Here is a 24136-nt window from a genome sequence, read left to right as displayed (position 1 = left end):
ACGGGGCCCACATGGATGGACTGGCCCACATGGATGGACGGGCTCACATGGATGGACGGGGCCCACACGGATGGACGGGCCCACACGGATGGACGGGCTCACACGGATGGACGGGCTCACACGGATGGACGGGGCTCACACGGACGGACGGGACCCACACGCATGGACGGGGCCCACACCGATGGACGGGCTCACACGGATGGACGGGGCTCACACGGATGGACGGGGCCCACACGGATGGACGGGCCCACACGGATGGACGGGGCCCACACCGATGGACGGGCTCACACGAATGGACGGGCTCACACGGATGGACGGGCCCACATGGATGGACGGGTCCCACACGGATGGACGGGGCTCACACGGATGGACGGGGCTCACACGGATGGACGGGCCCACACGGATGGACGGGTCCCACACGGATGGACGGGGCTCACACGGATGGACGGGGCTCACACGGATGGACGGGCTCACACGGATGGACGGGGACACACGGATGGACGGGTCCCACATGGATGGACGGGGACACACGGATGGACAGGGCCCACACGGATGGACGGGGCCCACACGGATGGACAGGGCTCACACGGATGGACGGGGCTCACACGGATGGGCAGGGCTCACGCGGATGGACGGGGACACACGGATGGACGGGGCCCACACGGATGGACAGGGCTCACACGGATGGACGGGGCTCACACGGATGGACGGGGCTCAGAACTGTTACCCTCGCAGCTCCGTGAGGGCCGGTGGGACGCGTGGCTTTAGCCACTGCAGTGAGGGAGGCGCTGAAACGCTGTGAGTCCGTGCAGAGCCGAGCTGGAGCTTCCTGGCGGTTCTCTCACGCTGACGACGCATCGCAGTCCCAACCTTCGCTCAGTTGTCCCCGACGACCCGCCACCCGCCACCCGCCACCCGCCCTCCGGGTCGCAGGGAGTCAGGGCAGTGGCCTCGGGACTGAGCCGGGCCACAGTCCCCTGCACTGGCCTTTCCCGGGCGCTCGGCCAGCGGTCAGGGGGCGCGGCTGCCGTCAGTCCTGCTGCAGGGGAGGCGGTCCCCACCCGGGAGCTGGGGGAAGGGCCACCCTGAGCAGCTGACCCCAGCGTGCGGCCGGCAGCGCCGACGGTGTCACTCAAATGCCTCCTGGGTGACGCTGAGGCCGCGGGGACTCTCACCCCCCACAGGGCCTGCGGGTCGAAGTCGGGGAGTCACGCCCCCGAGAGAAGGGCATCGTGACTCGATCATGATGTTCCAATGACAGGATGTAATCCTTCCTGAGCAACGGAAAGGCCGGCCCTCGGCGCCAGCGCATGTCCCTGTGCTCCGGGCCTCACGCCAGCAGGGAGCCACCGCCGGCCTCTAGCTGCGACGGGCAGACCAGCACGCGGCCCTGAGACGCGGCCTCTGAGAGCGAGGTCGGTGCCAGCCCGGTGAGAGGAGGGGCGTGCGAATCACAGGGTCCAGGCCCGTCAGGCCCACCAGAGGCCCTGGCTGGTGCTGCTCAGTGGACAGAGCGCCCGCCTGCGGACTGAAGGGTCCCCGGGTTCGGTTCCAGTCAAGGGCACATGACCAGGCTGCGGGCTCGATCCCCAGTGGGGCGTGCAGGAGGCAGCCGGTCCGTGACTCCCTCATCATGGATGTTTCTCTCTGCCTCTCCCTCTCCCTTCCTCTCTGAAATCAATAAAATATATTTTTTAAATGAAAAAAGCATCACCACAGAAGGAGAGAAATGCCTCTTTTGCCCACAGAAGCCCAGCAGGAGGAGAGGGCTGAGGGGAAATGAACTGAAACGTGGCAGCAGGTCCCCCACACGAGGCGAGGAGCTGCGTGCCCGTCACCAGCCCAGTCACCCCCGGCTGCGTGACCTCGACTTTGAAACGAAACCCCTTCTCCCGAACCCCCTCTCTCTCCTGCTGCTCCCAATGGGGGTGGGGCTGGGAACAGGGGTCTGCCTCCACCTGCGGGGTCTGCCCCCACCTACTGGGTCTGCCCCCACCTGCGGGGTCTGCCCCCACCTGCGGGGTCTGCCCCCACCTACTGGGTCTGCCCCCACCTGCGGGGTCTGCCCCCACCTACTGGGTCTGCCCCCACCTGCCGGGTCTGCCCCCACCTGCGGGGTCTGCCTCCACCTGTGGGGTCTGCCCCCACCTGCGGGGTCTGTTCTCACCTGCGGGGTCTGCCCCCACCTGCGGGGTCTGCCCCCACCTGCCGGGTCTGCCCCCACCTGCGGGGTCTGCCCCCACCTGCGGGGTCTGCCCCCACCTACTGGGTCTGCCCCCACCTGCGGGGTCTGCCCCCACCTACTGGGTCTGCCCCCACCTGCCGGGTCTGCCCCCACCTGCGGGGTCTGCCTCCACCTGTGGGGTCTGCCCCCACCTGCGGGGTCTGTTCTCACCTGCGGGGTCTGCCCCCACCTGCTGGGTCTGCCTCCCCCTGCTGGGTCTGCCCCCACCTGCAGGGTCTGCCTCCACCTGCTGGGTCGGTCTGCCTCCACCTGCAGGGTCTGCCTCCACCTGCGGGGTCTGCCTCCACCTGCTGGGTCGGTCTGCCTCCACCTGCAGGGTCTGCCTCCACCTGCTGGGTCTGCCTCCACCTGCTGGGTCTTCTCTCACCTGCGGGGTCTGCCCCCACCTGCTGGGTCTGCCCTCACCTGCGGGGTCTGCCCCCACCTGCGGGGTCTGCCCCCACCTGTGGGGTCTGCCTCCACCTGCGGGGTCTGCCTCCACCTGCGGGGTCTGCCTCCACCTGCTGGGTCTTCTCCCACCTGCTGGGTCTGCCCCCACCTGCTGGGTCTGCCCTCACCTGCGGGGTCTGCCCTCACCTGCGGGGTCTGCCCCCACCTGCCGGGTCTGCCCCCACCTGCCGGGTCTGCCCCCACCTGCGGGGTCTGCCCTCACCTGCGGGGTCTGCCCCCACCTGCTGGGTCTGCCCCCACCTGCGGGGTATGTTCTCACCGGCGGGGTCTGCCCTCACCTGCCGGGTCTGCCCTCACCTGCGGGGTCTGCCCCCACCTGCTGGGTCTGCCCCCACCTGCGGGGTCTGCCTCCACCTGCGGGGTCTGCCCCCACCTGCGGGGTCTGCCTCCACCTGCGGGGTCTGCCTCCACCTGCGGGGTCTGCCCTCGCCTATTGGATCGAGTCTCTGAGTTCAGGCTCCGTCTGTTCTTCTTGGTGATAACTGTTCCACCATCCGCTCACTGGCAACATGAAAGGATGCCGTCAGAAGAAAAATACGGACAGTGAGATGATTTTGAAACTGTTTTTCAGAACGAGAGGATACAAAAGATGTGCTTTGAATAACACGCCTTATCCATGGGCGACCAAATCCCCAGGATGAGCCAGGGTGTGAGGCCTGATCGCTCTGCATGAGACGGGGAATTCGGGTCTACAGTGATGAAGATGAACAACCTGATCGGGTGAAATCAATGGCATCGATGTTGGCGATTAGAGACCGGCTGCGAAAGGAACCCTTGTTTATTACCGTCTTCGGGGAACCCCATGAGGGGGAGTCCATGCAGAGCCAGGCGGTGGCCACACGGTCACACACGCAGGGACGCAGGAGGTTACCCAGCCTGGGGCTCCGAGGCGAGGGCGTTGCAGAGGCCACCCACACCCTGAGCTGAGACAGCGCGCCCAGCCGACATCCCAGGTGCGTTTTTCCAACTGATGGTCCACAGACGCGTGAGTAGCTGCCGGGCAATCACCACGCGGCTTCCGGGGCGACGCCGGGACCCACACACCTCACGGTCAGAAGGAGAACAGACTCAGAGGGTCACCCGCACAGGGAGCACGCTCACTCGTCCTGAGACACAGGAGAAAGCAGGCGGCCGCGCGGTGGCGATGGCGTAACATGAGGGCGTTGCCCAGGGTCTGCAAGGCCCGGCTCTGCTGGGGTCCAACCCCAGCAGGTCCAGGGGTCCCCAAAGGTGTGGACGGAGTCGGCGAAGAAGGAATGACATGGAGATAGCGTTCAGTTGATCAGCAGCCTAGCCAGGATCTCTAGTCAGGATCTCCAGCCAAGTTCTGCCTAGGATCTCCAGCCAGGTTCTGTAGCCATGTTCCCTCGCTAGGTTCTCCAGCCAGGTTCTGTAGCCATGTTCCCTCGCTAGGTTCTCCAGCCAGGTTCTGTCCAGGTTCTCCAGCCAGGTTCAGTCACCAGGTTCCAGTCAGGTTCTCTTGCCATTTTCCATCCAGGTTCTGTAGCCAGGTTCTGTCTCTAGGTTCTTCAGCCAGGTTCTCTCGCTAGGTTCTGTCTCTAGGTTCTGTGGCCAGTTTCTGTCCAGGATCTTTTGCCATGTTCTCTCCAGCGAAGTTCTTCTGTCTCTAGGTTCTGTGTCCTGTTGTCTTGTTACATCTGTATTTATACCAGTTGATTCAATCCTATCAATCTCTATTCCAAAGGTTAGGGCGTTTCTTATCTCCATTCCAGGGAGTAAAGATTATGTAGCATAAGCATGATTGTTCGTAGTTAAAGTGATTAATTACCCACCTGGCACTTAGTTAAGGGGTTTTATTCCCTCCCTAACTTCAGGGGAAAATCCCTACCTGGGGAAACAACCTTTCTCAGAGACCTAGGTTAAAACACATAGTGCCAAGAAGGTGAACAAACATATTAAGAACAGTATGCCATATATGCCAGGTCCCTTGAAACAGCAAGGATGGACCGGCTCCCGGCACGGCTCCTCCACACGAGGGGCGAGGGGCGTGCACACGAGTGAGCAGCACGCTGCCGCCAGTGTGACTGACACACTCAGGGACGCGCTGCACCGTGAGAGCTTCCAGCTGTGTGTGCATGATGCATGGGGTGTGGAGAGTGTTAGAAACAGGGGCTATTGAGCTGCACGAGGTTTCTAGCTTTAACAACCTTAACACAACTTGAAATGACACTTTCACACATTATCAGTTCTTAAGACTGTCAGAGAGAGACGAACCCCCATTCTCTTGGGCGGGGGGGGGGACTGAAATAGAGCAGGTGACTGATTCAAGATTACTCCACTTGCCAGCAATGTGTGTGTGCATGTGTGTTTGAGTGTGTGTGTGTGTGTGAGTGCATGTAGGTGTGTGTGTGAGTGTGTGTGTGTTTCTGGTTGCATGATTGTGTTTGAGTGTGTGTGTGTTTGAGTGCATGTAGGTGTGTGTGTTTCTTGTGTGTGTGTGTTTGTGTGCATGGGTGGGAGTGTGCATGTGACTGTACATGAGTGTGTGTGAGTGTGTGTGTGATTGTACATGAGTGTGTCTGAGTGTGTGTGTTTTGGGAACTGCCCACTGCTGACTGTGGGGGCCCGAATGTCCTTTTGTTTGGATGTACTTTGGATTAAAACAACTGCAAAGCCTTGAGAAAGAACAAAGTTGGAGGAATCACACTACTGGATATCAAACTACACGACAAGGTCACAGTAATCAAAGCTCACGGTACTGGCGTAAAAACAGGGATACCGGCCAATGGAACAGAACAGAGAGCCCTGTAGCGCATGCTCATATGGCCAATGAATATCTGACCAAGGAGGCGAGTTCATGCAATGGGTGAGACAGTCTACTCAATAAATGGTGCCGGGAAACTTGGCAGAAACTGAAACTGGACCACCTTCTTACACCACATACAACAATAAAATCAAACTGATTAAAGACTAAATGTTAGACTTAAAACCATCAAAATCCTACAAGAAAACAGACATCTCTTGTAGCAATATTTTTCTCTTATCTATCACCTCGTGCTAGAGAAACGAAAGTAGAAATCAACAGTGGGACTACACCAAACTAAAGCTTTTGCGCAGCAAAGGAACCCACCCACATGAAAAGACAACCTACTGAACAGAAGATATTCGCCAATAATGCATCTGATAAGGGGTCAATATCCACGATTCACAGACCTCATACAACTCAACACCAGAAAACAAAAGTCCAGTTAGAGAAGGTGGAAAGGACCTGAATAGTCACATCTCCAAAGAGGACCTATAGGTGGCCGAGAGACATATGCAAAGATGCTCAACGTCACTGACTATCTGAGAGATGCAAATTAAAACGACCCACCTCACACCTGTCAGAATGGCTACCATCAACAAATCCACAAACGACAAGCGCTGGCAAGGATGCAGAGAAAAGGGACCCCTCATGCACTGCTGGTGGGAGTGCAGACTGGCGCAGCCACTGTGGAGAACAGGATGGAGATTCCTCGAAAAACTAAATATGGAACTCCTCGAGATTCCACTTCTGGGAATTTATCCTAAGAAACTGGAAACACTAATTCGAAAGAGTGTATGCACCCCTCTGTTCACTACAGTGTCATTTACAATAGCCAAGATTTGGAAGCAGCCAAAGTGCCCATCAGTAGGTGAGGGGATAAAAAAGCCGTGGGACATTTATATATAACTAGAGGCCTGGTGCACGAATTCGTGCACGGGTGGGGTCCAGCCGGCCAGAAGGAGGGGCCACAGGCAGTTAGTGGGCCGCGCCCTCCCCCCCCCGTCGACCTCCTGGCTGAGGGGATAATTTGCATATTACCCTTTTATTATATAGGATGGAAGATGACTCAGCCATTAAAAAGAATAAAATGTCGCATCTGCAACAACATGGATGGACTTAGAGTGGGTTATGCTCAGTGAAATAAGTCAGACACAGAAAGACAGATACCGTATGACTTCACTTATTTGTGGAATCAAAATTAATGAACAAAATTGAAGCAGACACAGCGAGCAGACTGGCAGTTGCCACAGGGGAGTGGTCGGGGGACAGGGTGAACAAGTGAAGGGATTAAGACTTGTATGCATGCATATAAGCCAAACCAATGGACACGGACAACAGGGGGATGAGAGTATGAGTGCGGAGCTGGGGGAGGTTGGGGGTTAATGGGGGAATGAGGACACATTTGTAATACCTTAACCAATAAAGAAATTAAAAAAAAAAAAAAAGAAGTGAAGGGATTAAGTACACACTGACGGCTACAGAATAATCACCAGATGTAATGTTCCACACAGGAAATAGTAATCCTATCTGATAGAGTGAATATGCTAATTGACCCTCACACCATCGCAAAGATGGTGGCGTCCATAGCCAATAAGGAGGGAATATGCCAACTGACTGTCCCACCCTCAAAGATGGTGGTGCCCACAGCCACAAGATGGTGGTGCCCAGTCCCCTTAAGCCCCCCAGGACAGGCCCGAGGTGCAGGCAAGCATTAATGTTGGCTGCCCAGCAGCCCAGGGCCACCCGAGGCTCAGGTAACCAGGGCCGGCAGAGGCTTGTGCTGCCGGCAGTGGCAGCAGCAGAGGTGTGATGGGGCATCACCTTCCCCTGATCTCTGGGTCGCCTCACGCCCCTGAGGGCTCCCAGACAGTGAGAGGGGGCAGGCCGGGCTGGGGGATCACCCCTCCAGTGCCTGAATTTTCATGCACCGAGCCTCTAGTGTTGTCATAACCACCTATGGGGCTGGGAGGGTACTGGGGGGGGGGGAGACTTTGTAAAGTGTGTGATTGTCTGACTGTTATAGGCCCCTCTCACCGACACCAGAGAGGGGTTCCCGGACAGCACAGCCCCGGACAGCGGGAGGGGCCGTCCCCAACCTCGATCCCTGTCTTCTCATGTGAATGAATTTAAAGAAGAGACCTTGGCTGCGGTGTGAAAGCCAATCATCAAAGCAATTAGAGCTGCACCTTTATTGAGAAAAAGCAAAAGTGAAGCCAGCAGACCTATGCATCTGGCTCAGGAAGCGCAGACGGCTCTCGGCTCATCCCAAGAGCAGGTGGGGGGGGGCAGGGGGGCGGGGGGGGGGGTGCGTTATGCACCCTCCTGTCTATAGGCTTCAAAGTTCCCCACTGGCTGTCTTGGTGCAGATTAATCCCCAAGGCCCCTGTTTACCCAGAATTCCTGAGAAGCACCTGCCACTCTGCCCTGCCAAGCCCAAGCCCAGGCTGCCGGCTCCTCTGCAGAGGGAGTGAAACGGCCCTTTCCCTCCCCTCCCCTCCCCCTCTGCAGTCTCTCCTTGGGGCGGTTTTTAACCATTTGCTCTCCCTGCCTTGGCTGGGAAGATAGTGGCTCGTTAGTTACAAGCTGGCTGCAACCTGCCTTTTTTTCACTTTCCTGCCTCAGTTTCCCTATTCCTCCTGCCTTGGAATCCTCTAACACAACCACTAAGTGTGCACCTGAAACTAATACAAAATAGTATCGACTGTAAACTGTCATTGAAAAATAAAACTTAAATTTATTTTGAAAATCTATACTAATAAAAGCCTAGGTGGCCCTCGCACCCTTGCACAATGCCCTCATGTCATCACAAGAAAGCCTCCCCATCATCACAAGATGGCCACCACAAAATGGCCTGCAGGGGAAGGCAGTTGGGGGCAACCAGGCTGGCGGAGGGGGTGGGGGGGTGTGGGGAGGGAAACCTTCTGCCCCAGAGTCTGAGACTCGGACACGCACTCACCTGGCCTTCGGGCTCGGACCCCAGACAAGAACTGGTTGCTGAGCTGCTCACACAGCTGCGGGCTCCACGGACACATGGGCCTCCGCCGGTCACGGGAGCCTGGTGGGCGGGCTCCGCTCCCGTCCATGGTACTCACCGCTGCATGCAGGTCCTGTTTGATGGCCGTTTTCTGCTCTAAAAATGCTCGGGTCACGGGCCGGGATGGAGGGAGCTCCCGGCCGTCCTTCGCGGGAGCTGCTCCTCCCAGCAGTGCATCCACCCTCCGAGGGACAGGGGGGACAGGAGGGCAGCCACACCCTGGGAAGCCTGGCACACAGACCTGTCCCCCAGAGGTCATGGCCCTGAGGGACGGGAGGGCAGGGTCAAGGTCACATCTCGGAAGCCTGGTGCACAGAGCTGTCCCCTGGAGGTCAGAGCCCCACGCGGTTCTGCGGGGAGCGGGCACCAGCTCCTGGTGAAGGTGAGCCTCCTGGAAGGGGGACCCTGAGCCCGGGCTGCTCCCCTGAGCTCCTGGTGAGCCAGGCAGGGCGGGGCCAGGGCTAAGGCAGGGTTCTCAGCGACGCATGGCCGGCCGGGGTGCAGCTCCTCCCAGCAGCCACGGGACTGATGCTGGTGACTGTCAGGCTGCCTTTAAGGGGCCACATGGAGCTGGGACCTGCTGTGAGTGAGTCCTCCCGGGACTGTTCCTTGGGGAGCAGCACAGGCCCGTGTGTCTCTGGGCTGATTGCAGCATCGCAATACGAAGACCTCCCAGCATCTTGACCAGCTGCAGGACGCACCCCCCTCCCCACCCCGCAGTACCTTGCAGGCCTGGCCTCGGGGACCCTCTCTCCTCGGCCCCAGGATCCCGGGTTCAGACACAGGCGCTGGAGACACTCACGAATGTCCTCGCCCCTCGGAATGACCCTCAGAGCCGGGAGGAGGCCGGGCTCCGTCTGGGTGGCTGCAGCGAGGCCACTGGTTTTTGAAGGATGAAAGGACAGTGGTTCCGTGTTAAAGGGACGCGGTGAGGCGCCCTGGTGCCACGGCCCGTCTGCCGCGTGGGGCCGGCAGGAAGCTGCACGGCGGTTTCTGAAAGTGCGTGGAGCCCGGAGCACGGATTGTGTGTTCACCGAGGACCACGCGGCCGCCGGGCCCGGGGAGGAGACGCGCTCCCGGCCTCGGGTTTATGCGCATGAAGAGCTGCTGGGTGAGGAGGAGGAGGGTCCCACCCCCCCAACGTCACCCCTGCTCCTGGCCGCAGGGTTTGCAAACAGACTCCAACTGCGAGACTGGACGCCCACAGCTTTACCCCGTCTCTCCTCCTCCCCTGCGTTGTTTTTTTGTGTCTGAATCCTCACCTGAGGGTAGTTTTTGCATTGATTTTTTTTTTTTAGAGAGAGTGGAAGAAGGAAGGCAGGGAGGATGGAGAGAGAGAGAAACATGGGTGTGAGAGAGACACATGATCTGTTGCCTCCTGAACGTGCTCCCACCGGGGCCGCGATGGAACCTGCCGCCCAGGCACGTGCCCTTGATGGGAATCGAACCCTTGACCCTCCAGCGAGCAGGCGGCTGCTCTAACCACTGATCCACCGGCCAGGGCTGTGCCTTCCCAGGCCTCGGGGTTCCCGGGGTGGCAGCCCTCTCCCTGACCGACCAGCCGCGGCCACAGCCCTCTCCCTGACTGACCAGCCGCAGCCACAGCCCTCTCCCTGACCGACCAGCCGCAGCCACAGCCCTCTCCCTGACTGACCAGCCGCAGCCACAGCCCTCTCCCTGACCGACCAGCCGCAGCCACAGCCTTCTCCCTGACCGACCAGCCGCGGCCACAGCCCTCTCCCTGACCGACCAGCCGCGGCCACAGCCCTCTCCCTGACTGACCGGCCGCGGCCACAGCCCTCTCCCTGACCGACCAGCCGCGGCCACAGCCCTCTCCCTGACCGACCAGCCGCGGCCACAGCCTTCTCCCTGACCGACCAGCCGCGGCCACAGCCTTCTCCCTGACTGACCAGCCGCGGCCACAGCCCTCTCCCTGACCGACCAGCCGCCGCCACAGCCCTCTCCCTGACTGACCAGCCGCCGCCACAGCCCTCTCCCTGACTGACCAGCCGCCGCCACAGCCCTCTCCCCGACTGACCAGCCGCGGCCACAGCCCTCTCCCTGTCTGACCAGCCGCGGCCACAGCCCTCTCCCTGTCTGACCAGTGGCGGCCACAGCCCTCTCCCTGACTGACCAGTGGCGGCCACAGCCCTCTCCCTGTCTGACCAGTGGCGGCCACAGCCCTCTCCCTGTCTGACCAGTGGCGGCCACAGCCCTCTCCCTGACTGACCAGTGGCGGCCACAGCCCTCTCCCTGTCTGACCAGTGGCGGCCACAGCCCTCTCCCTGACTGACCAGTGGCGGCCACAGCCCTCTCCCTGACTCACCAGCCGCGGCCACAGCCCTCTCCCTGACTCACCAGCCACGGCGCAGGCGGCTCTCCGGGTCAATCACGCCAACGTCCCGCAAGCACACACACATACCTGCTCCTGAGATCATCTCCGTAACAGTGAGCGGGAAAGAGACGCAACAGCACCACGCACCTCCTCCTGTCGCCAGACACATGCAGCGGCCCGGTCACCCTGACACGGACCCTGGGAGGGGCCAGAGCTGGAGACGCAGCCTCAGCCGCGCGGAGAGCGTGTGCGGACAGTGCCGGGTGGGAAACGCTAGACAAACAGGGGAATTGCATGCGTGCAGAGCCGCGAGCTACGTGGAGGAAGACGGTGTCGACACTTTGACGAGAACACGTGCTCTGAACGCTACAGCCTTTTTCTGGCAGCTCTGCGGGATGGTGTTGTTCTGTCTTCATTTCTCCAGCTGTTAGCTGTGCACCCCGCCTTCCACTCCGGCCCCTGCCAGCCTGTGCGTGGGCACCTGCCTCACAAGCGCTGTGGGGTGCGCCCGCCACTGAGGGTGCCGGCAGCTTCAAGAAGACAAACACCGCCCTGGCCAGTGTGGCTCAGTGGATAGAGCGTCGGCCTGTGGACTGAAGGGTCCTGGGTTCAATTCCCAGGCTGCAGGCTCGATCCCCAGTGTGGGGCATGCAGGAGGCAGCCGATCCATGATCTTCTCTCATCATTGATGTTTTTCTCTCTCCCTCCCTCTCCCTTCCTCTCTGAAATCAATAAAAATAGAATTTAAAAAAGAGACATGAACTCACCATCTCCTGGCAAAGGGAGAGGCCCAAGAACCACAGAGGACGAGCAGAGAGGAGGGAAGCAGGACAGAGGGGCTGGAAAGCCGAGGGGGGCGTGGGCGGACGTGTCCACCAGCCCCTGGCCGTCCACTGCAGACCTGCCCCCCCCAGCGCCCCGCACCCCAGGGACACCGAGGGCCCCAGGGTCTCCGCTCTGCTGGAGGGAGCTCTCCCCGTCCCTTCCCACAGGGACAGACGGCCATGGCTGGAAAACCTTCAGGAGGCGCCAGGCTCATGGGTAAAACCACCCTGTGACACACAGTGTAAGCTCCGGGGTCCCCGCGCCCCACAGCCTCTCCCCGGGCAGTGCCTGGCTGTGAGCCGCCGCCTCCCTGCACACAGTGGGTGACACTCCGCGCTAGGGAAATGTCTTTGCACGAATCAATAAAAACGGTAGCTGACCCTGAAATTCTGACCATGGGTTTCAAATAGTTATTGCTCATCCATGCTCATCTGATACGAAGAAAACAGACAGCCCTGGCTGGCGTGGCTCCGTGGATAGAGTGCTGCCCTCGGATTAAAGGGTCCTGGGTTCGATTCCAGTCCAGGGCGCATGCCTCGGTGGCAGGCTCCGTCCCCGGCCCAGGGCCACGTGCGGGAGGCGACCCATCGGTGTGTCTCTCTCACATGGATGCTTCTCTCTCTCTCCCACGCTGTCTCTAAATAAATTAATACATTTTTTAAATTATGATTAAAAGAAAACACATTTCCTGAGAAGCCAAAGTCACATGTGACACCCTCGCTTCCTCCCCGTCAGGCACAGGCGCATTCACAGCCAAGGGCAGACCCCACCTGATTCAATCGGCACAGACACGTCCACGATGCAGATGCCGCCGGGAGAATCGAGTTTGGATTTTATTTATTTATTTTTTTCTTAATTAAATCTTTATTGTTCAGATCATTACATTTGTTCCTCTTTTTTGCCCCCAAAACTCCCCTCCTCCCAGTTCCCGCCCCACCATCTGCCCTCACTCCCCACCCACTGTCCTCATCCATAGGTGCACGATTTTTGTCCAGTCTCTTCCCGCATCTCCCACACCCCTTTGCCCCCCAAGAATAGTCAGCCCATTCCCTTTCTATGCCCCTGATTCTATTATGATCACCAGATTATTTATTCACTTGATTCTTAGATTCACTTGTTGATAGATGCATGTTTGTTGTTCATAATTTGTATCTTTACCTTTTTCTTCTTCTTCCTCTTCTTAAAGGATACCTTTCAGCATTTCATATAATCCTGGTTTGGTGGTGATGAACTCCTTTAGCTTTTCCTTATCTGTGAAGCTCTTTATCTGACCTTCAATTCTGAATGATAGCTTTGCTGGATAAAGTAACCTTGGTTGTAGGTTCTTGGTATTCATCACTTTGAATATTTCTTGCCATTCACTTCTGGCCTGCAAAGTTTCTGTTGAGAAATCAGCTGACAGTCGTATGGGTATTCCCTTGTAGGTAACTGAGTTTCTTTCTCTTGCTGCTCTTAAGAGTCTCTCTTTGTCTTTTGCTCTTGGCATTTTAATTATGATGTGTCTTGGTGTGGTCCTCTTTGGATTCCTTTTGTTTGGGGTTCTCTTCGCTTCCTGGACCTGTAAGTCTATTTCTTTCACCAGGAGGGGGAAGTTTTCTGTCATTATTTCTTCAAATAGGTTTTCAATATCTTGCTCTCTCTCATCTCTGGCACCCCTATAATTCTGATGTTGGTACGCTTGAAGCTGTCCCAGAGGCTCCTTACACTATCTTCGTATTTTCGGATTCTTTTTTCATTTTGCTTTTCTGGTTGGGTGTTTTCAGCTTCTTCGCATTTCAAATCTTTGCCTTGATTCTTGCGGTCCTCTGGTCTGCTGTTGGGAGTCTGTATAATATTCGTTATTTCAGTCCGTGTATGTTTAATTTCTAGTTGGTTCTTTATCATAACATCGAGGGTCTCATTAGATTTGTTGAGGATCTCATTAAGTTTATCAGCGGCTTCTAGACAGTTCTTGAGAGACCTTAAAAGTATGGTTCTGAACTGAATATCCTCCATTGACAGTTTTGTCCTGTTTCTTTGTCTCCGCATTTTTTTTTTTTTGCTTTCTTGGTGCACCCCCTAGTGGTCTTTGTGTGCAGTCCTCCTGTAGTTAAGCCTTGATTGTTGTAGTTAATACTGGGGGGATTTGACCTCCAGGCCAGCTGGCTGTGAGAATCAGCTGTGTCTGCAGTGGGAAAACTTCTGTCCTCTAGGGAGGTGCTAATCTAGCCTTTGCCTGAGGCTATCTGGCAAATGGCTCTGTGCAGGGCTTGGGTGGGGCGGGTGGGTCGCTCGGGCTCGGGATCAACAGGGTGGGCCGGAGAGAGCAGTTATGGCGGCTCTCAGTTCTGTCCCTAGGGGCTCTGCCTCACAGAGTCCCAGCAACCGCTGCAAACCTTGGGGAGAAAGCTGCCTTCGAGTTCCGACCGAAGCCAGACAGCCCCGCTTCTCCCGTTTGAGTCTGGGTCCCTAGAGACTCACCCGGCTCTGGAGCTCAGAATCTGAGACTCCCTCCCGATTGAAAGCACCAACCACGCCCTCTGCCTCCAGCCCGCTCCGTGTGCACTCCATACTTGAGTATTTCACTTCAGCACTGCGCCTCCTCTGAGTCTGGATATGATATTCTCTTTCTTCCTAGTTGTAGAATTTCCACTCAGCCAGCATTCCTGTGGTTCTGGATGATGTCCGTTCTGTCTTTTAGGTGTGTTTTGATTTGGTTGTTCAAGGCAGCAATCTCCGGCGTTAACCTATGCCGCCATCTTGGTTCTCCGAGTTTGGATTTTAAACGCCTGAAGCAATGACGCCAACTGGCCAATTAGCAAAACTCCACTCCCTCTGGCCATACGTGAGCACACCCTTCAGAAGCGTGACTGCAACGTTCTCCTACTCTTGTAGGATTTTGTTCCAAAGCATAAATAAGGCCAGTACATGGTCCTAAAGCTCAAAGAAGGTTGGGACTCGGAGGGAGCTTGGAGTTTGTCTGAGCCAATTTTTTTTTTAATTTAAACTCTTTATTGTTTAAAGTATTACCCATGGCTCCGTGTCCCGCATTGACCTCTCCCCAGCCACTCCCACCCCCAGCACAGGCCCTCACCCCACCCCCCTACTGTCTGTGTCCATAGCTTATCATATGCATGCATCCAAGTCCTTTGGTTGCTCTCTTACCCCCTCCCCGTCCCACCCCACAGCCTCTCCACTGCCTTCCGTCTGCGGCTGGACTGTCTGTTCGGTGCTTCTGCGACTCTGGATCTATCTTTTGTCCATTAGATTCCACAAATGAGTGAGGTCACCTGGAATTTATCTTTCTCCGGCTGGTTTATTTCACGTAGCATAATGCTCTCCAGGTCCATCCGAGCTGGTGGTAGGGCCAATGTTTTGTTAAATGTATTTATGTCGATTTCACAGAGGAAGGGAGGGGAGCGATAGGAACATCAATGATGAGAGAGAGTCATGGATCAGCTGCCTCCTGCACGCCCCCCACTGGGGATCGAGGCCACAACCCAGGCCTGTGCCCTGATGGGAACCGAACCGTGACCTCCTGGTTCATAGGCTGATGCTCAACCACTGAGCCCCACCGGTCGGGCTACACGAATATTTTTATTTTAAAGGTAAGGTTGAGGTTCAATGGTACTAAACAGCACACCCCGATTTCTATTAGATTACACATATCGGGGTACAGGCTCTGACGTCTCCAGCACCTGTTTCTGCTCCGGACTCAGCTCTCCGTGGGCTCCTTCATTAAAAATGTAGATAATCTTGTCCCTCACAGCTTGCCAAAAACCGGAGACTCTGCTAGTTGACGAGTTATTTTGCTCAAATAACATAAAATGGAAACCTAGACTGAGAACATCTGCTGCCCCGATTATGTCTCTGGCCCGTTACCCCCGACGCGTTGTAACGGCACTGAAATATAATGACGGAGGGAGACTGTGGGAAACAGGAGACCCTGAGCCCAGGTCCGGGCCGCCTGCCGGCGCCGAGGGCTGCCCAGACCTGGAGCAGACCCACATCCCAACATCACGCAGAAAGCACACGCTTCGCCGATGAGCAAACCGCTCTCCCCCCTTTTTTTTTTAACATATTTTATTGATTTTTTTCACAGAGAGGAAGGGAGAGGGATAGAGAGTTAGAAACATCGATGAGAGAGAAACATCGATCAGCTGCCTCCTGCACACCCCCTACTGCGGATATGCCCACAACCAAGGTACATGCCCTTGACTGGAATCGAACCTGGGATCTTTCAGTCGGCAGGCCGATGCTTTATCCACTGAGCCAAACTGGCCAGGGCTCTCCCTTTCATTCTCCACACACATTTCTCACAATCCTAGCGCCTGATAAGCAAATCGACTGAACAGCAGAACAACGGGTCGCTATGACGTGCACTGACCACCAGGGGGCAGACGCTCGACGCAGGAGCTGCCCACTGGTGGTCAGTGCACTCCCACAGGGGGAGCACTGTTCAGCCAGAAGCCGGGCTCATGGCTGGTGAGTGCAGCAGTGGTGGCGGGAGCCTCTCCCACCTCCGGCAGTGCTAAGGAGCAGCGAGCAGGTGGGCAGTAAGGAGCGAGGGGTCCCGGACTGCGAGAGGGTGCAGGCCAGGCTGAGGGACCCCTACCCATGCATGAATTTCATGCACCGGGCCTCTAGTCTATAATAATAAAAGCATAATATGCTAATTAGACCAGACGACCTTCCGGACGAAGCCGGGGCTGCGAGGGAAGCCTGGGTCCCGGGTGCCAGAGGGAAGCTGGTGCTGGCAGCTGGGTAAAGCAAGGCCTACTCTTGCACGTATTTTGTGCATCGGGCTTCTCGTCCTATCTAATAAAAGCTAATATGCAAACTGTCCCCTTGTCTGGGAGTTCGACCAGTGGGCAGAGGCGGCTGGACAACAGCCCGAAGCCCCTCCCCCTGGCCAGCCCACCGTGATTGGCCCCGATTGGGATGGGCCGGCCGGACCCCACCTGTGCACGAATTCGTGCACCGGGCCTCTAGTAAAATATAAAAATCTGCAGGAAGAGTTGCTTTTTCCCTTCTCTGCCTTCCCCTGTGTTCTCAGCCAGTTTCACAGTATTTTATGTTCTGGAGAAAAGCAGTTTACTAAGTTTCTCCCTTTTGTCCTAATCTCCAATTTATCGCAGCCTCTGACTCCACCCTGTCCAGCAGTGGCTTCCTGACACTTTGAAAAAAGCAGACCAGCAAATCTCTATGTCACCACCAGATGGCACCAAAGACTCGCTCATAACTTCAGCTGCCCTGACTCAGCCTCAGCCACCAGGCTCTGCTGATTCTCAGCGCAGCCAGGAAGCCATCACCTGGGCACGTGCTCCTCGCAGAATCAAACCCTCAATGCTTCAGTGATGTGCCACCACAGGCAACAACACCTTTAAACGACGTACCAATCGCTCAAGGTCACACTCATGCTCGCGCCTCCTGCACGCCTCCTACTGGGCATTGAGCACACAACCCGGGCATGGGCCCTGGCCGGGAATCCAACTGTGACCTCCTGGTGCACGGGGCAATGCTCAACCACTGAGCCACACAGGCTGGGCAGGATGGAACAAACACATCCTATCTAATAAAAGCCTAATATGCTAAGTGTCCGGTTGTCCAGTCGGCCATTCAAATAATCAAAGTGTAATATGCTAATGATATGCTAAGGCCGCTCAACCGCTTGCTATGATGTGCACTGACCACCAGGGGGCAGACAGTCGACTGGTCAAACAGTCGCTATGACATGCACTGACCACCAGGGGGAAGATGCTCCGACCGGTAGGTTAGCTTGCTGCTGGGGTCCTGCCGATCGGGTCTGAGCAAGACGGGCCGGACAGACCCTGGAGCCCTCCCACAGTCCCTCCCCAGCTGGCCAACCTCCAGCATCCCTCCCCGGCCCCAATCGTGCACCAGTGGGGTCCCTTGGCCTGGCCTGCGCCCTCTCGCAATCCGGGCCGAGGGACCCCCCACTCAAATGCACAAATTTCGTGCACTGGGCCTCTAGTCAGCAAGAAAACCAGATTTTTGTTGTAATCCTCACCCAAGGATATTTCCCATTGATCTTAGAGAAGGTGACATCGATTGGTCACCTCCCCTGTCACCCTCAGTGACGTGCCCAGCAGTGTTGTTCCTGGCACCGTGAGGCCCGTGGAAGCCAAAGCTTCGCTGTTCCAGCTCCGATGTGCACATCGGCTCGGTACCTGTGGTCCCCAGGACAGGGTCGTGCCCCCTCCTGGCTTGGCTGCACATCCTCAGCGGGTCCATCCAGCCCGTCTCTGAATGACCTGACCGCTCGCTCCGATGCCTACCCCGTCATCTGTGTCTGTGGTGCTCAGACAGCCAAACCCACACCCGAGTCCTGCTGTTCTCCGCCTGCCTCCGCATCGCCAGCCGGGACAGGTGCTCTGGGCCATGGGAACCGGGGTTTGGGGTGTCCATCGGGTTTTCTCCCCGACGTGGTCGCTAAAACGTCCCTCTGACCAGCGTGTGACGTCTTTTCTGCCCCAGACCCCGCAGACACCCTTCAGCGTTCACTCCCTGCCTCCTGTTGGGCAAACATTGCCGAGTCTCCACTCCATGTTAACCTGGGTGTCATCTGTAAAGCTGCCTCCATTTACACGTGATCAAATGTGTCTTCATTGACAGCCTCAGCCCTTCGTCTGTCCTCTCGCCATCCCCTGAGCCCCTGCCCTAAGCACCACCTGCGTTAAAACACAACCAAGGTCGTTTCTGTGCTGCAGGGCTGGGCACTGTGTGTGGGGGGCGGGAGGGCAGAGGGGGTGGCAGGTGGAGAGGCCACGCCTGTGTCACAGGGGCACCCAGGGAGCAGCCGGGGGCGGAGGGTGTGGGCAGGGTGGACAGCTGCTCTCTGAGCACAGGGCATGAGGGGACCTGTCTCCTGTGGTTGTTTTGCTGAATTACAAGGAGAAGAGGCAGGTGGGTGCAGGGGATTGTGGGAGGCAAGGTTCAGACACAGACACCCACTGACCAGCGGCCGTGAGCGCAGGCCCCTGGGTACAGCCAGGCTCTCGGGCACAGCCAGGACCCCGGGCACAGCCAGGCTCCCAGCACCTGCCGGCGACCAGGTTCATCAAGCACGTCAAACTCAAAGGCTAACACAGGCCAAATAAACGAGGCATGCGGCCCACGGGCCACGAGTTTGACGTGCTCGACGTACATTGTGGCTCCTCCACGGAGAGACCCCGGTGTCTGGCAAGTGCCTGGCAGATCACAGGCCACCCTGCTGTCCAGTGGACACCACCCAGCAGCCCCCCACCCAGCACCCCCCCCACCCAGCAGCCCCACCCAGCAGCCCCCTGGTCTGGGGGATAAATTCCTCTTCAGTTCCCTCCCGATGTGTATGTCAAACAAGGCACCCACCGTTTACAAACATGAGGCCCACACACAGTCTCACAACCACCCAGTTCCTCCCGGTGACCCCAGGGCTGCTCTCTGGCCCAGGATGTCTGACTAGCAGTCGGACTGGCCTGTGGCCACTCAGCCTGTGGCAGGCGGGCACGGGCAGGCCAGACTGTCGGGTCTGAGCACAGCACGGTCTCGACAGGAGCAGATGAAGGGCCAAGGTGCCCACCTGGTTCCCCAGCCGCCCCACCCTGTCTGGGCGGAGGGGACAGGGCAGGTGTCTCATCCCACACGTGGTCTGGAAGTCCAGCACCGGGGCCGGCCTACTGGACAGGGTGTCGTGTGTCCTCACCTGGTGCAGGTGCAAATGTGGGGGACCGGGAGGGCGGGGCATGCAGAGCAGATTCCTGGGGTCACACCCAGGCTGAGCTGGTAAACACTAGAGACTGTCCCAGAACACGGTTCCTGAGGCCCGGGCATGAGGACGGCCCCATCGTAGGGCAGCCACGCTCCCCCAGAGCCTCCAGCTCCCCCCACTTCAGGCAGAACCACTGCCGCCCGGCCGGCGTGCTCGGTGATTGAGCCTCGACCTGTGAACCAGGAGGTCAGGGTTCGATTCCCGGTCAGGGCACAGGCCCAGTTGTGGGCTCGATCCCCAGTGTGGGGCGTGCAGGAGGCAGCCGATCCATGATTCTCTCTCATCGTTGATGTTTCTCTCTCTCTCTCCCTCTCCCTTCCTCTCTGAAGTCAATTAAAATATATTTAAAAAAACACCAGTGTGGTCCCGGGAGTGACCCCCCCAAGGCCCGACGCCCCACCCGCCCCGCCCGCCCCGCCCGCCCCCGTCCCCCGAGCAGGGAGCCGAGTCTCGCTCAGGACGGCAGTGCGTTGGCGTCCTGCTCCCGTGTGGCGTGACCATGAAGAGCCGTGGGATATCCGCGCCGGCTCCTTTTAAAAGCAAATGAGCGAAAACCTTCCTGAAAACGTTCTTTATTAGCGAATCTCGTGCACGTGTGGGAAACCTGAACCCAGTCTGTCTGCCAGCCCGCCGACCAGAAACCAGCAGCCATCGGCCCACAGCGACACTTAACAGCTCCAACTCCGGGATGAGGTCAGGGTCCGCGCGGGGCCTCTCAGCGGAACAGCGCCCCGCAGCAGTAAACATTCCCACGCGTGACAAACGGCTTCCCCCACACACACACGTTAACCTGGGGACCCGTCTCAAACGCGCTGGTCACGGACATGCTGCGGCGAAACAAAACCTGAACAGAAATGACTGTAAAACGAACCCTGAAGAGATGTGTACCCGACGCCTTTCTCCGTGGCGAGTCGCGTGTATTGGTAAGCGTGTCGCAGGGAGGTGTTGCTTGTCCCCGGGGGGCGCTCACTGACGGCGTCATCCCGGCTCCTCGCGCACTCGAAGCCCGTCACGCCCGCCGCTCACGGCCTGTGTCCTCCCTGCTCCCGGCAGCTTCGCGGGGAGATGGCGACGGGGGGCCCGTGGGCTGCGGGCATCACGCCGCTTCCTCCGGGACTCAGAGCACAACGCGGGTGGGCGAGGAGGCCGCGTGTTTCTTTGCGCAGCTCGGCGGCTCCCAGCGGCTCCCGTCATGGCCACGCGGAGGCGACCGCGGTCAGGGTGTCACCGTCTTCCCGCGTCCATGCACGTCATCAGGTGGCCGGTGCGTCTCCACGCTCAGCTGTCAGACACGGGGGCCAAAGCGTCAATAAATAAAGCCGCCAAGTGCAAATGCCAAGTAAACAGAACGACCTCGAATGGCCGGGAGTGGCCGTGGCGTGTCGGGCCTGGGGGTCCTGAGTCACCCCAACTCCGTGCGAGGAGGTCACCGTCGCCGTCCCTGTCCCGCCGGCCGCCATGGCCAGAACCCGGTGCTGGGGGCGGGCGGGGCGGGAGGGGAACAGGAACTCATCCCCCAACTCGGTGTCGCAGCAGGTGTGATGTCCGTCGCCTCCACGTGCCACGGTCTCACGGAGTGAGGACAGGAGGGGACCCGCACAGGCCCCGGGTGAGAACCGCACGTTGGCACCTCCGTAGCACAGACTGTGGCCCAGACGGCGCGGGGCGACGAGGGGTTTGTGAAGTTAACGTTCTGGAGCGGTCACACCTGAACAAGGCACCAGGCAGGAGGGACGCGGCGCCAGGACGCCGGCCCGTCCCCTCTCACGCTCCCGGGCCGACCCGCTCCGGCCCCGCTGTTCCATCACCACGGGCAACGGGCCACCAGCGTGGGAACAGCGTGAAGTTCCCCCAGCCGGTGCCCGGGCGGGCAAACCGAGCGCGACGACCGTCCATACGTTTGCTTAATTGTCCGCTTTCCCCCAGAGGCGTCCACCGTCCCTGGGAAGAGGAAGACGAGAAACCAAAAACCTGAAACGAGCAAAACCCACAACAGAGTCCAAAAGCCGGGCCCTCGTCTTCCCGTTTCTTCCTCGGCGTCGGGTGGAGGGACAGGCTGTTGGCGAGTGTCCTGAGTTTGCGGATTAAATTCCGGGAGGGGAACGGCCGATGCGGACGGCCCCTCTGCTTCATTCCTGAATGTGCTGCGCCCGGAATGAACGTGGACACAGCAGACCACACTGCCCTCGGGGAACACACGCTCACACGCACACACACGGGTCGGGGAAGCACACGCGTGTCAGGGCTCGGAACTACAACCGACACGGGCATTGGGCGGACTTCGATCATTAAGGCTCCTCGCAGGTCGGGAGCCACGCGGGCGGCGTGGGTGTCGGAGTAAAACACGGTTTGTATGTTAGGTCGGTGCTTCCGCAGCCGCCGACGCACGGGGTCACATTAGTGGATCAGAGAGGGGGTTAGAACTGCTCGCTGACGGCTCTCGGGGTTAGACTACGGGCAGCAGCAACGCGGGCCACGGGGGGCCATGGGGGCCACGGGGGGCCACGGGGGCCACGGGCCACAGGCCACGGCTCACTTGGACTTCTTGTCGTGCGGTACGTGGCCGTTTCTCTTGCACCTGCCGTTCAGGACCCCATTGGCGTGGTGTCCGTTGGCGGCACCGGGCCTGCGCCGGGCCCAGCAGTGGCGGGCCAGCCGGCAGGCGAGCGGCGCGGCCCAGGCCAGCAGGGCGCCGAGCAGGGCGGCGGCGAGCAGCAGCACGGCGGCCACGTCCAGCAAGAAGTACTGCCAGAAGGACAGCTGGTAGACGGCGGCCTGCAGGTGGCGGGCGCCGCGGTGGCGCAGGATGTACTCGATCCAGTACACGGTCCGCTCCACGGGGTGCCCGGGCTGGTCCCGGTGGATCTCAGACAGCTGCCGGGCCCGCCTGCGGAAGCTGCGGGAGGAACGTGAGTGACCAGGCGCTCGCGCCACCGCGACCCGAGCGGGAGGGCAACCCGTGTGCACCGCCCGGTCCCAGTCTGGTGCTCTGCCCGCACTCAGCACTGGCTCAGGTCAACACGACAGGTGCCCCTGCAGCAGCTGAGGCGCACGGACACCAGGGGTCTGGCTGTGGGCACGGCAGGTGCGGCTCGGCAGTTCTGATGCAAACCCGCATCCTCGCTCCCGTGTCCCCGCACCTGCGTCCCCGCTCCCCGCATCCCCACACCCGCCAGGACCCTCCGCGAGCCCTTCTCTTGGTACGAGGCCCACGTGACTCACATGGCATTTCCTGGACAAAAAGTGCCTCCTGGGGAGTCCGGGCCCCAGGCTGGGCTGTGAGGACTCACTCCCCCCCTCCCCCCCAACTTGCTTCACATAATGAACCTCCAGATGCAGGAGAATCGCCAGCTCAGTTCCTCACAGGAACCCATGCGGCCGGCCTGCGAGGAGGGAGGTGCCACGACCCCCATCACAGGGTGAGGAAGTGGGGGAACCTCCTCGGCACCTCGTGACCCCCTTAACTGGAGCTCCCTGTTCAGGGTGCTGCTGACACCAGCCGGGTTCTTCCGCAACGGCCGCGTGTCAGTCCCTCCCGGCCACAGACAGTGCCAATTACCACCCCTGAGGCCACTGTGCTGAGACTCAATGGTGAGAGTGGCCAGCTCAGCACACTGGGGGTTCAGCGACATAAAATGGGTTCTGACTACGCCCGGCCTGAGCGGTGCCGGTGCCACTGAGGCCCCTCGGCCCCCTGCGCACTGCCCCCCACCGGGAATGGGGGCGCAGGGCTGTTTTCACTCCCAACTCGCGGAGGACCTGCAGGAGGCGACGTGCCGGTGCCCACAGCGAGGGCTGCGCCCGGTGGCTGCGTCCCCCCCGCACCCCCCCGCACCCCGAGCCAGCGGGCAGCTCACCTGGGGTCGCTGATGACCTGCACCAGGGCCGCGTGCAGCTCGGCCTCCGTCAGGGTCTTCCACTCCAGCAGGAGGCCCATGCCCTTGGCCTGCACGCGGGTCATCGTGTCGTAGTGGTCGCCGAAGAGCGGGATGCCCACCACCGGGACGCCGTGGTACATGGTCTCGAAGATGCTGTTCAGGCCGCCGTGGCTGAGGAAGGCCTTGGCGTGGGGGTGCCCTGCGGAGCGGCGGCAGAGAGAGCGCCAACGCTGCGTCACGCCCGCGGGGCAGAGACTCTGAGAAACCTCTGCGGCGCCGACACCCGGTAAACGGCCGCCCCGTCGGTGCCCCTGTGCGCGGCCACCACAGCCACTTGGCCCCGTGACTCCGTTACTGACCGCCCTGGGAGGCCCTTCACGCCGACACGGTGGCCAGGAGGACTTCCTCTTTCTCCCTAGCAATTTCGTTACGAGCACACACGTGACCGTGGTGGGCGATGCCTGAGCCCGTCAGTTAGAAAAGCCTTTCAAGCAGCCAAGGTTGGGAGCTCTGAGAAGTTTATCCAACGTCCTCCCCAACACCAGCAGCCCCGACCACCCCCACGTAAGTGAGCCGCGCTGCACAGGAGTCCGCGGGAGCAAGAACGGCAGCTCGTGCTCCTGAGGGCAGACGCGCGTCCTGGCTGTGCCAGCGCTGCCCACGCTGGAGCCAGCCCGTCTGTGAGAGCCGCTGTGGGGACTCGGGCTGGGGCCCGGTGCTCGAGGAGCCCATGCTCCCAGGACACTGACCGGCCTGTGCACCCCCACACAGGCCACGTGGACAACCCTTCCCCCACACCAGGCCACGTGGGCACCCCTCCCCTTCCTCTGGCCACGTTGGCACGCACACGGG

General features: G+C 59.3%; 1 protein-coding gene across 1 annotated transcript in view; it reads right to left on the bottom strand.

Annotated features, from left to right (window-relative positions):
* Window positions 1–19964: 19964 nt before the first annotated feature.
* The window catches only part of UGT8 (UDP glycosyltransferase 8), a 39577-nt gene continuing 35405 nt past the window's right edge, over window positions 19965–24136 (bottom strand). Inside the window, exons 6-7 of the mRNA XM_081090718.1 lie at window positions 23264–23483; window positions 19965–22302 (exon numbers count right to left, since the gene is read on the bottom strand). Coding sequence (XP_080946844.1) covers window positions 21939–22302; window positions 23264–23483 — 584 coding nt within the window. The 3' untranslated portion in view covers window positions 19965–21938. The remainder of the gene's footprint in view (window positions 22303–23263; window positions 23484–24136) is intronic.

Source organism: Myotis nattereri, assembly GCF_964212035.1.
Source record: "Myotis nattereri genome assembly, chromosome: 5".
Taxonomy (NCBI): Eukaryota; Metazoa; Chordata; class Mammalia; order Chiroptera; family Vespertilionidae; genus Myotis; species Myotis nattereri.
The sequence above is the reverse complement of the archived record's forward strand: the minus strand, read 5'-3'. Positions and strand labels throughout refer to the sequence as shown.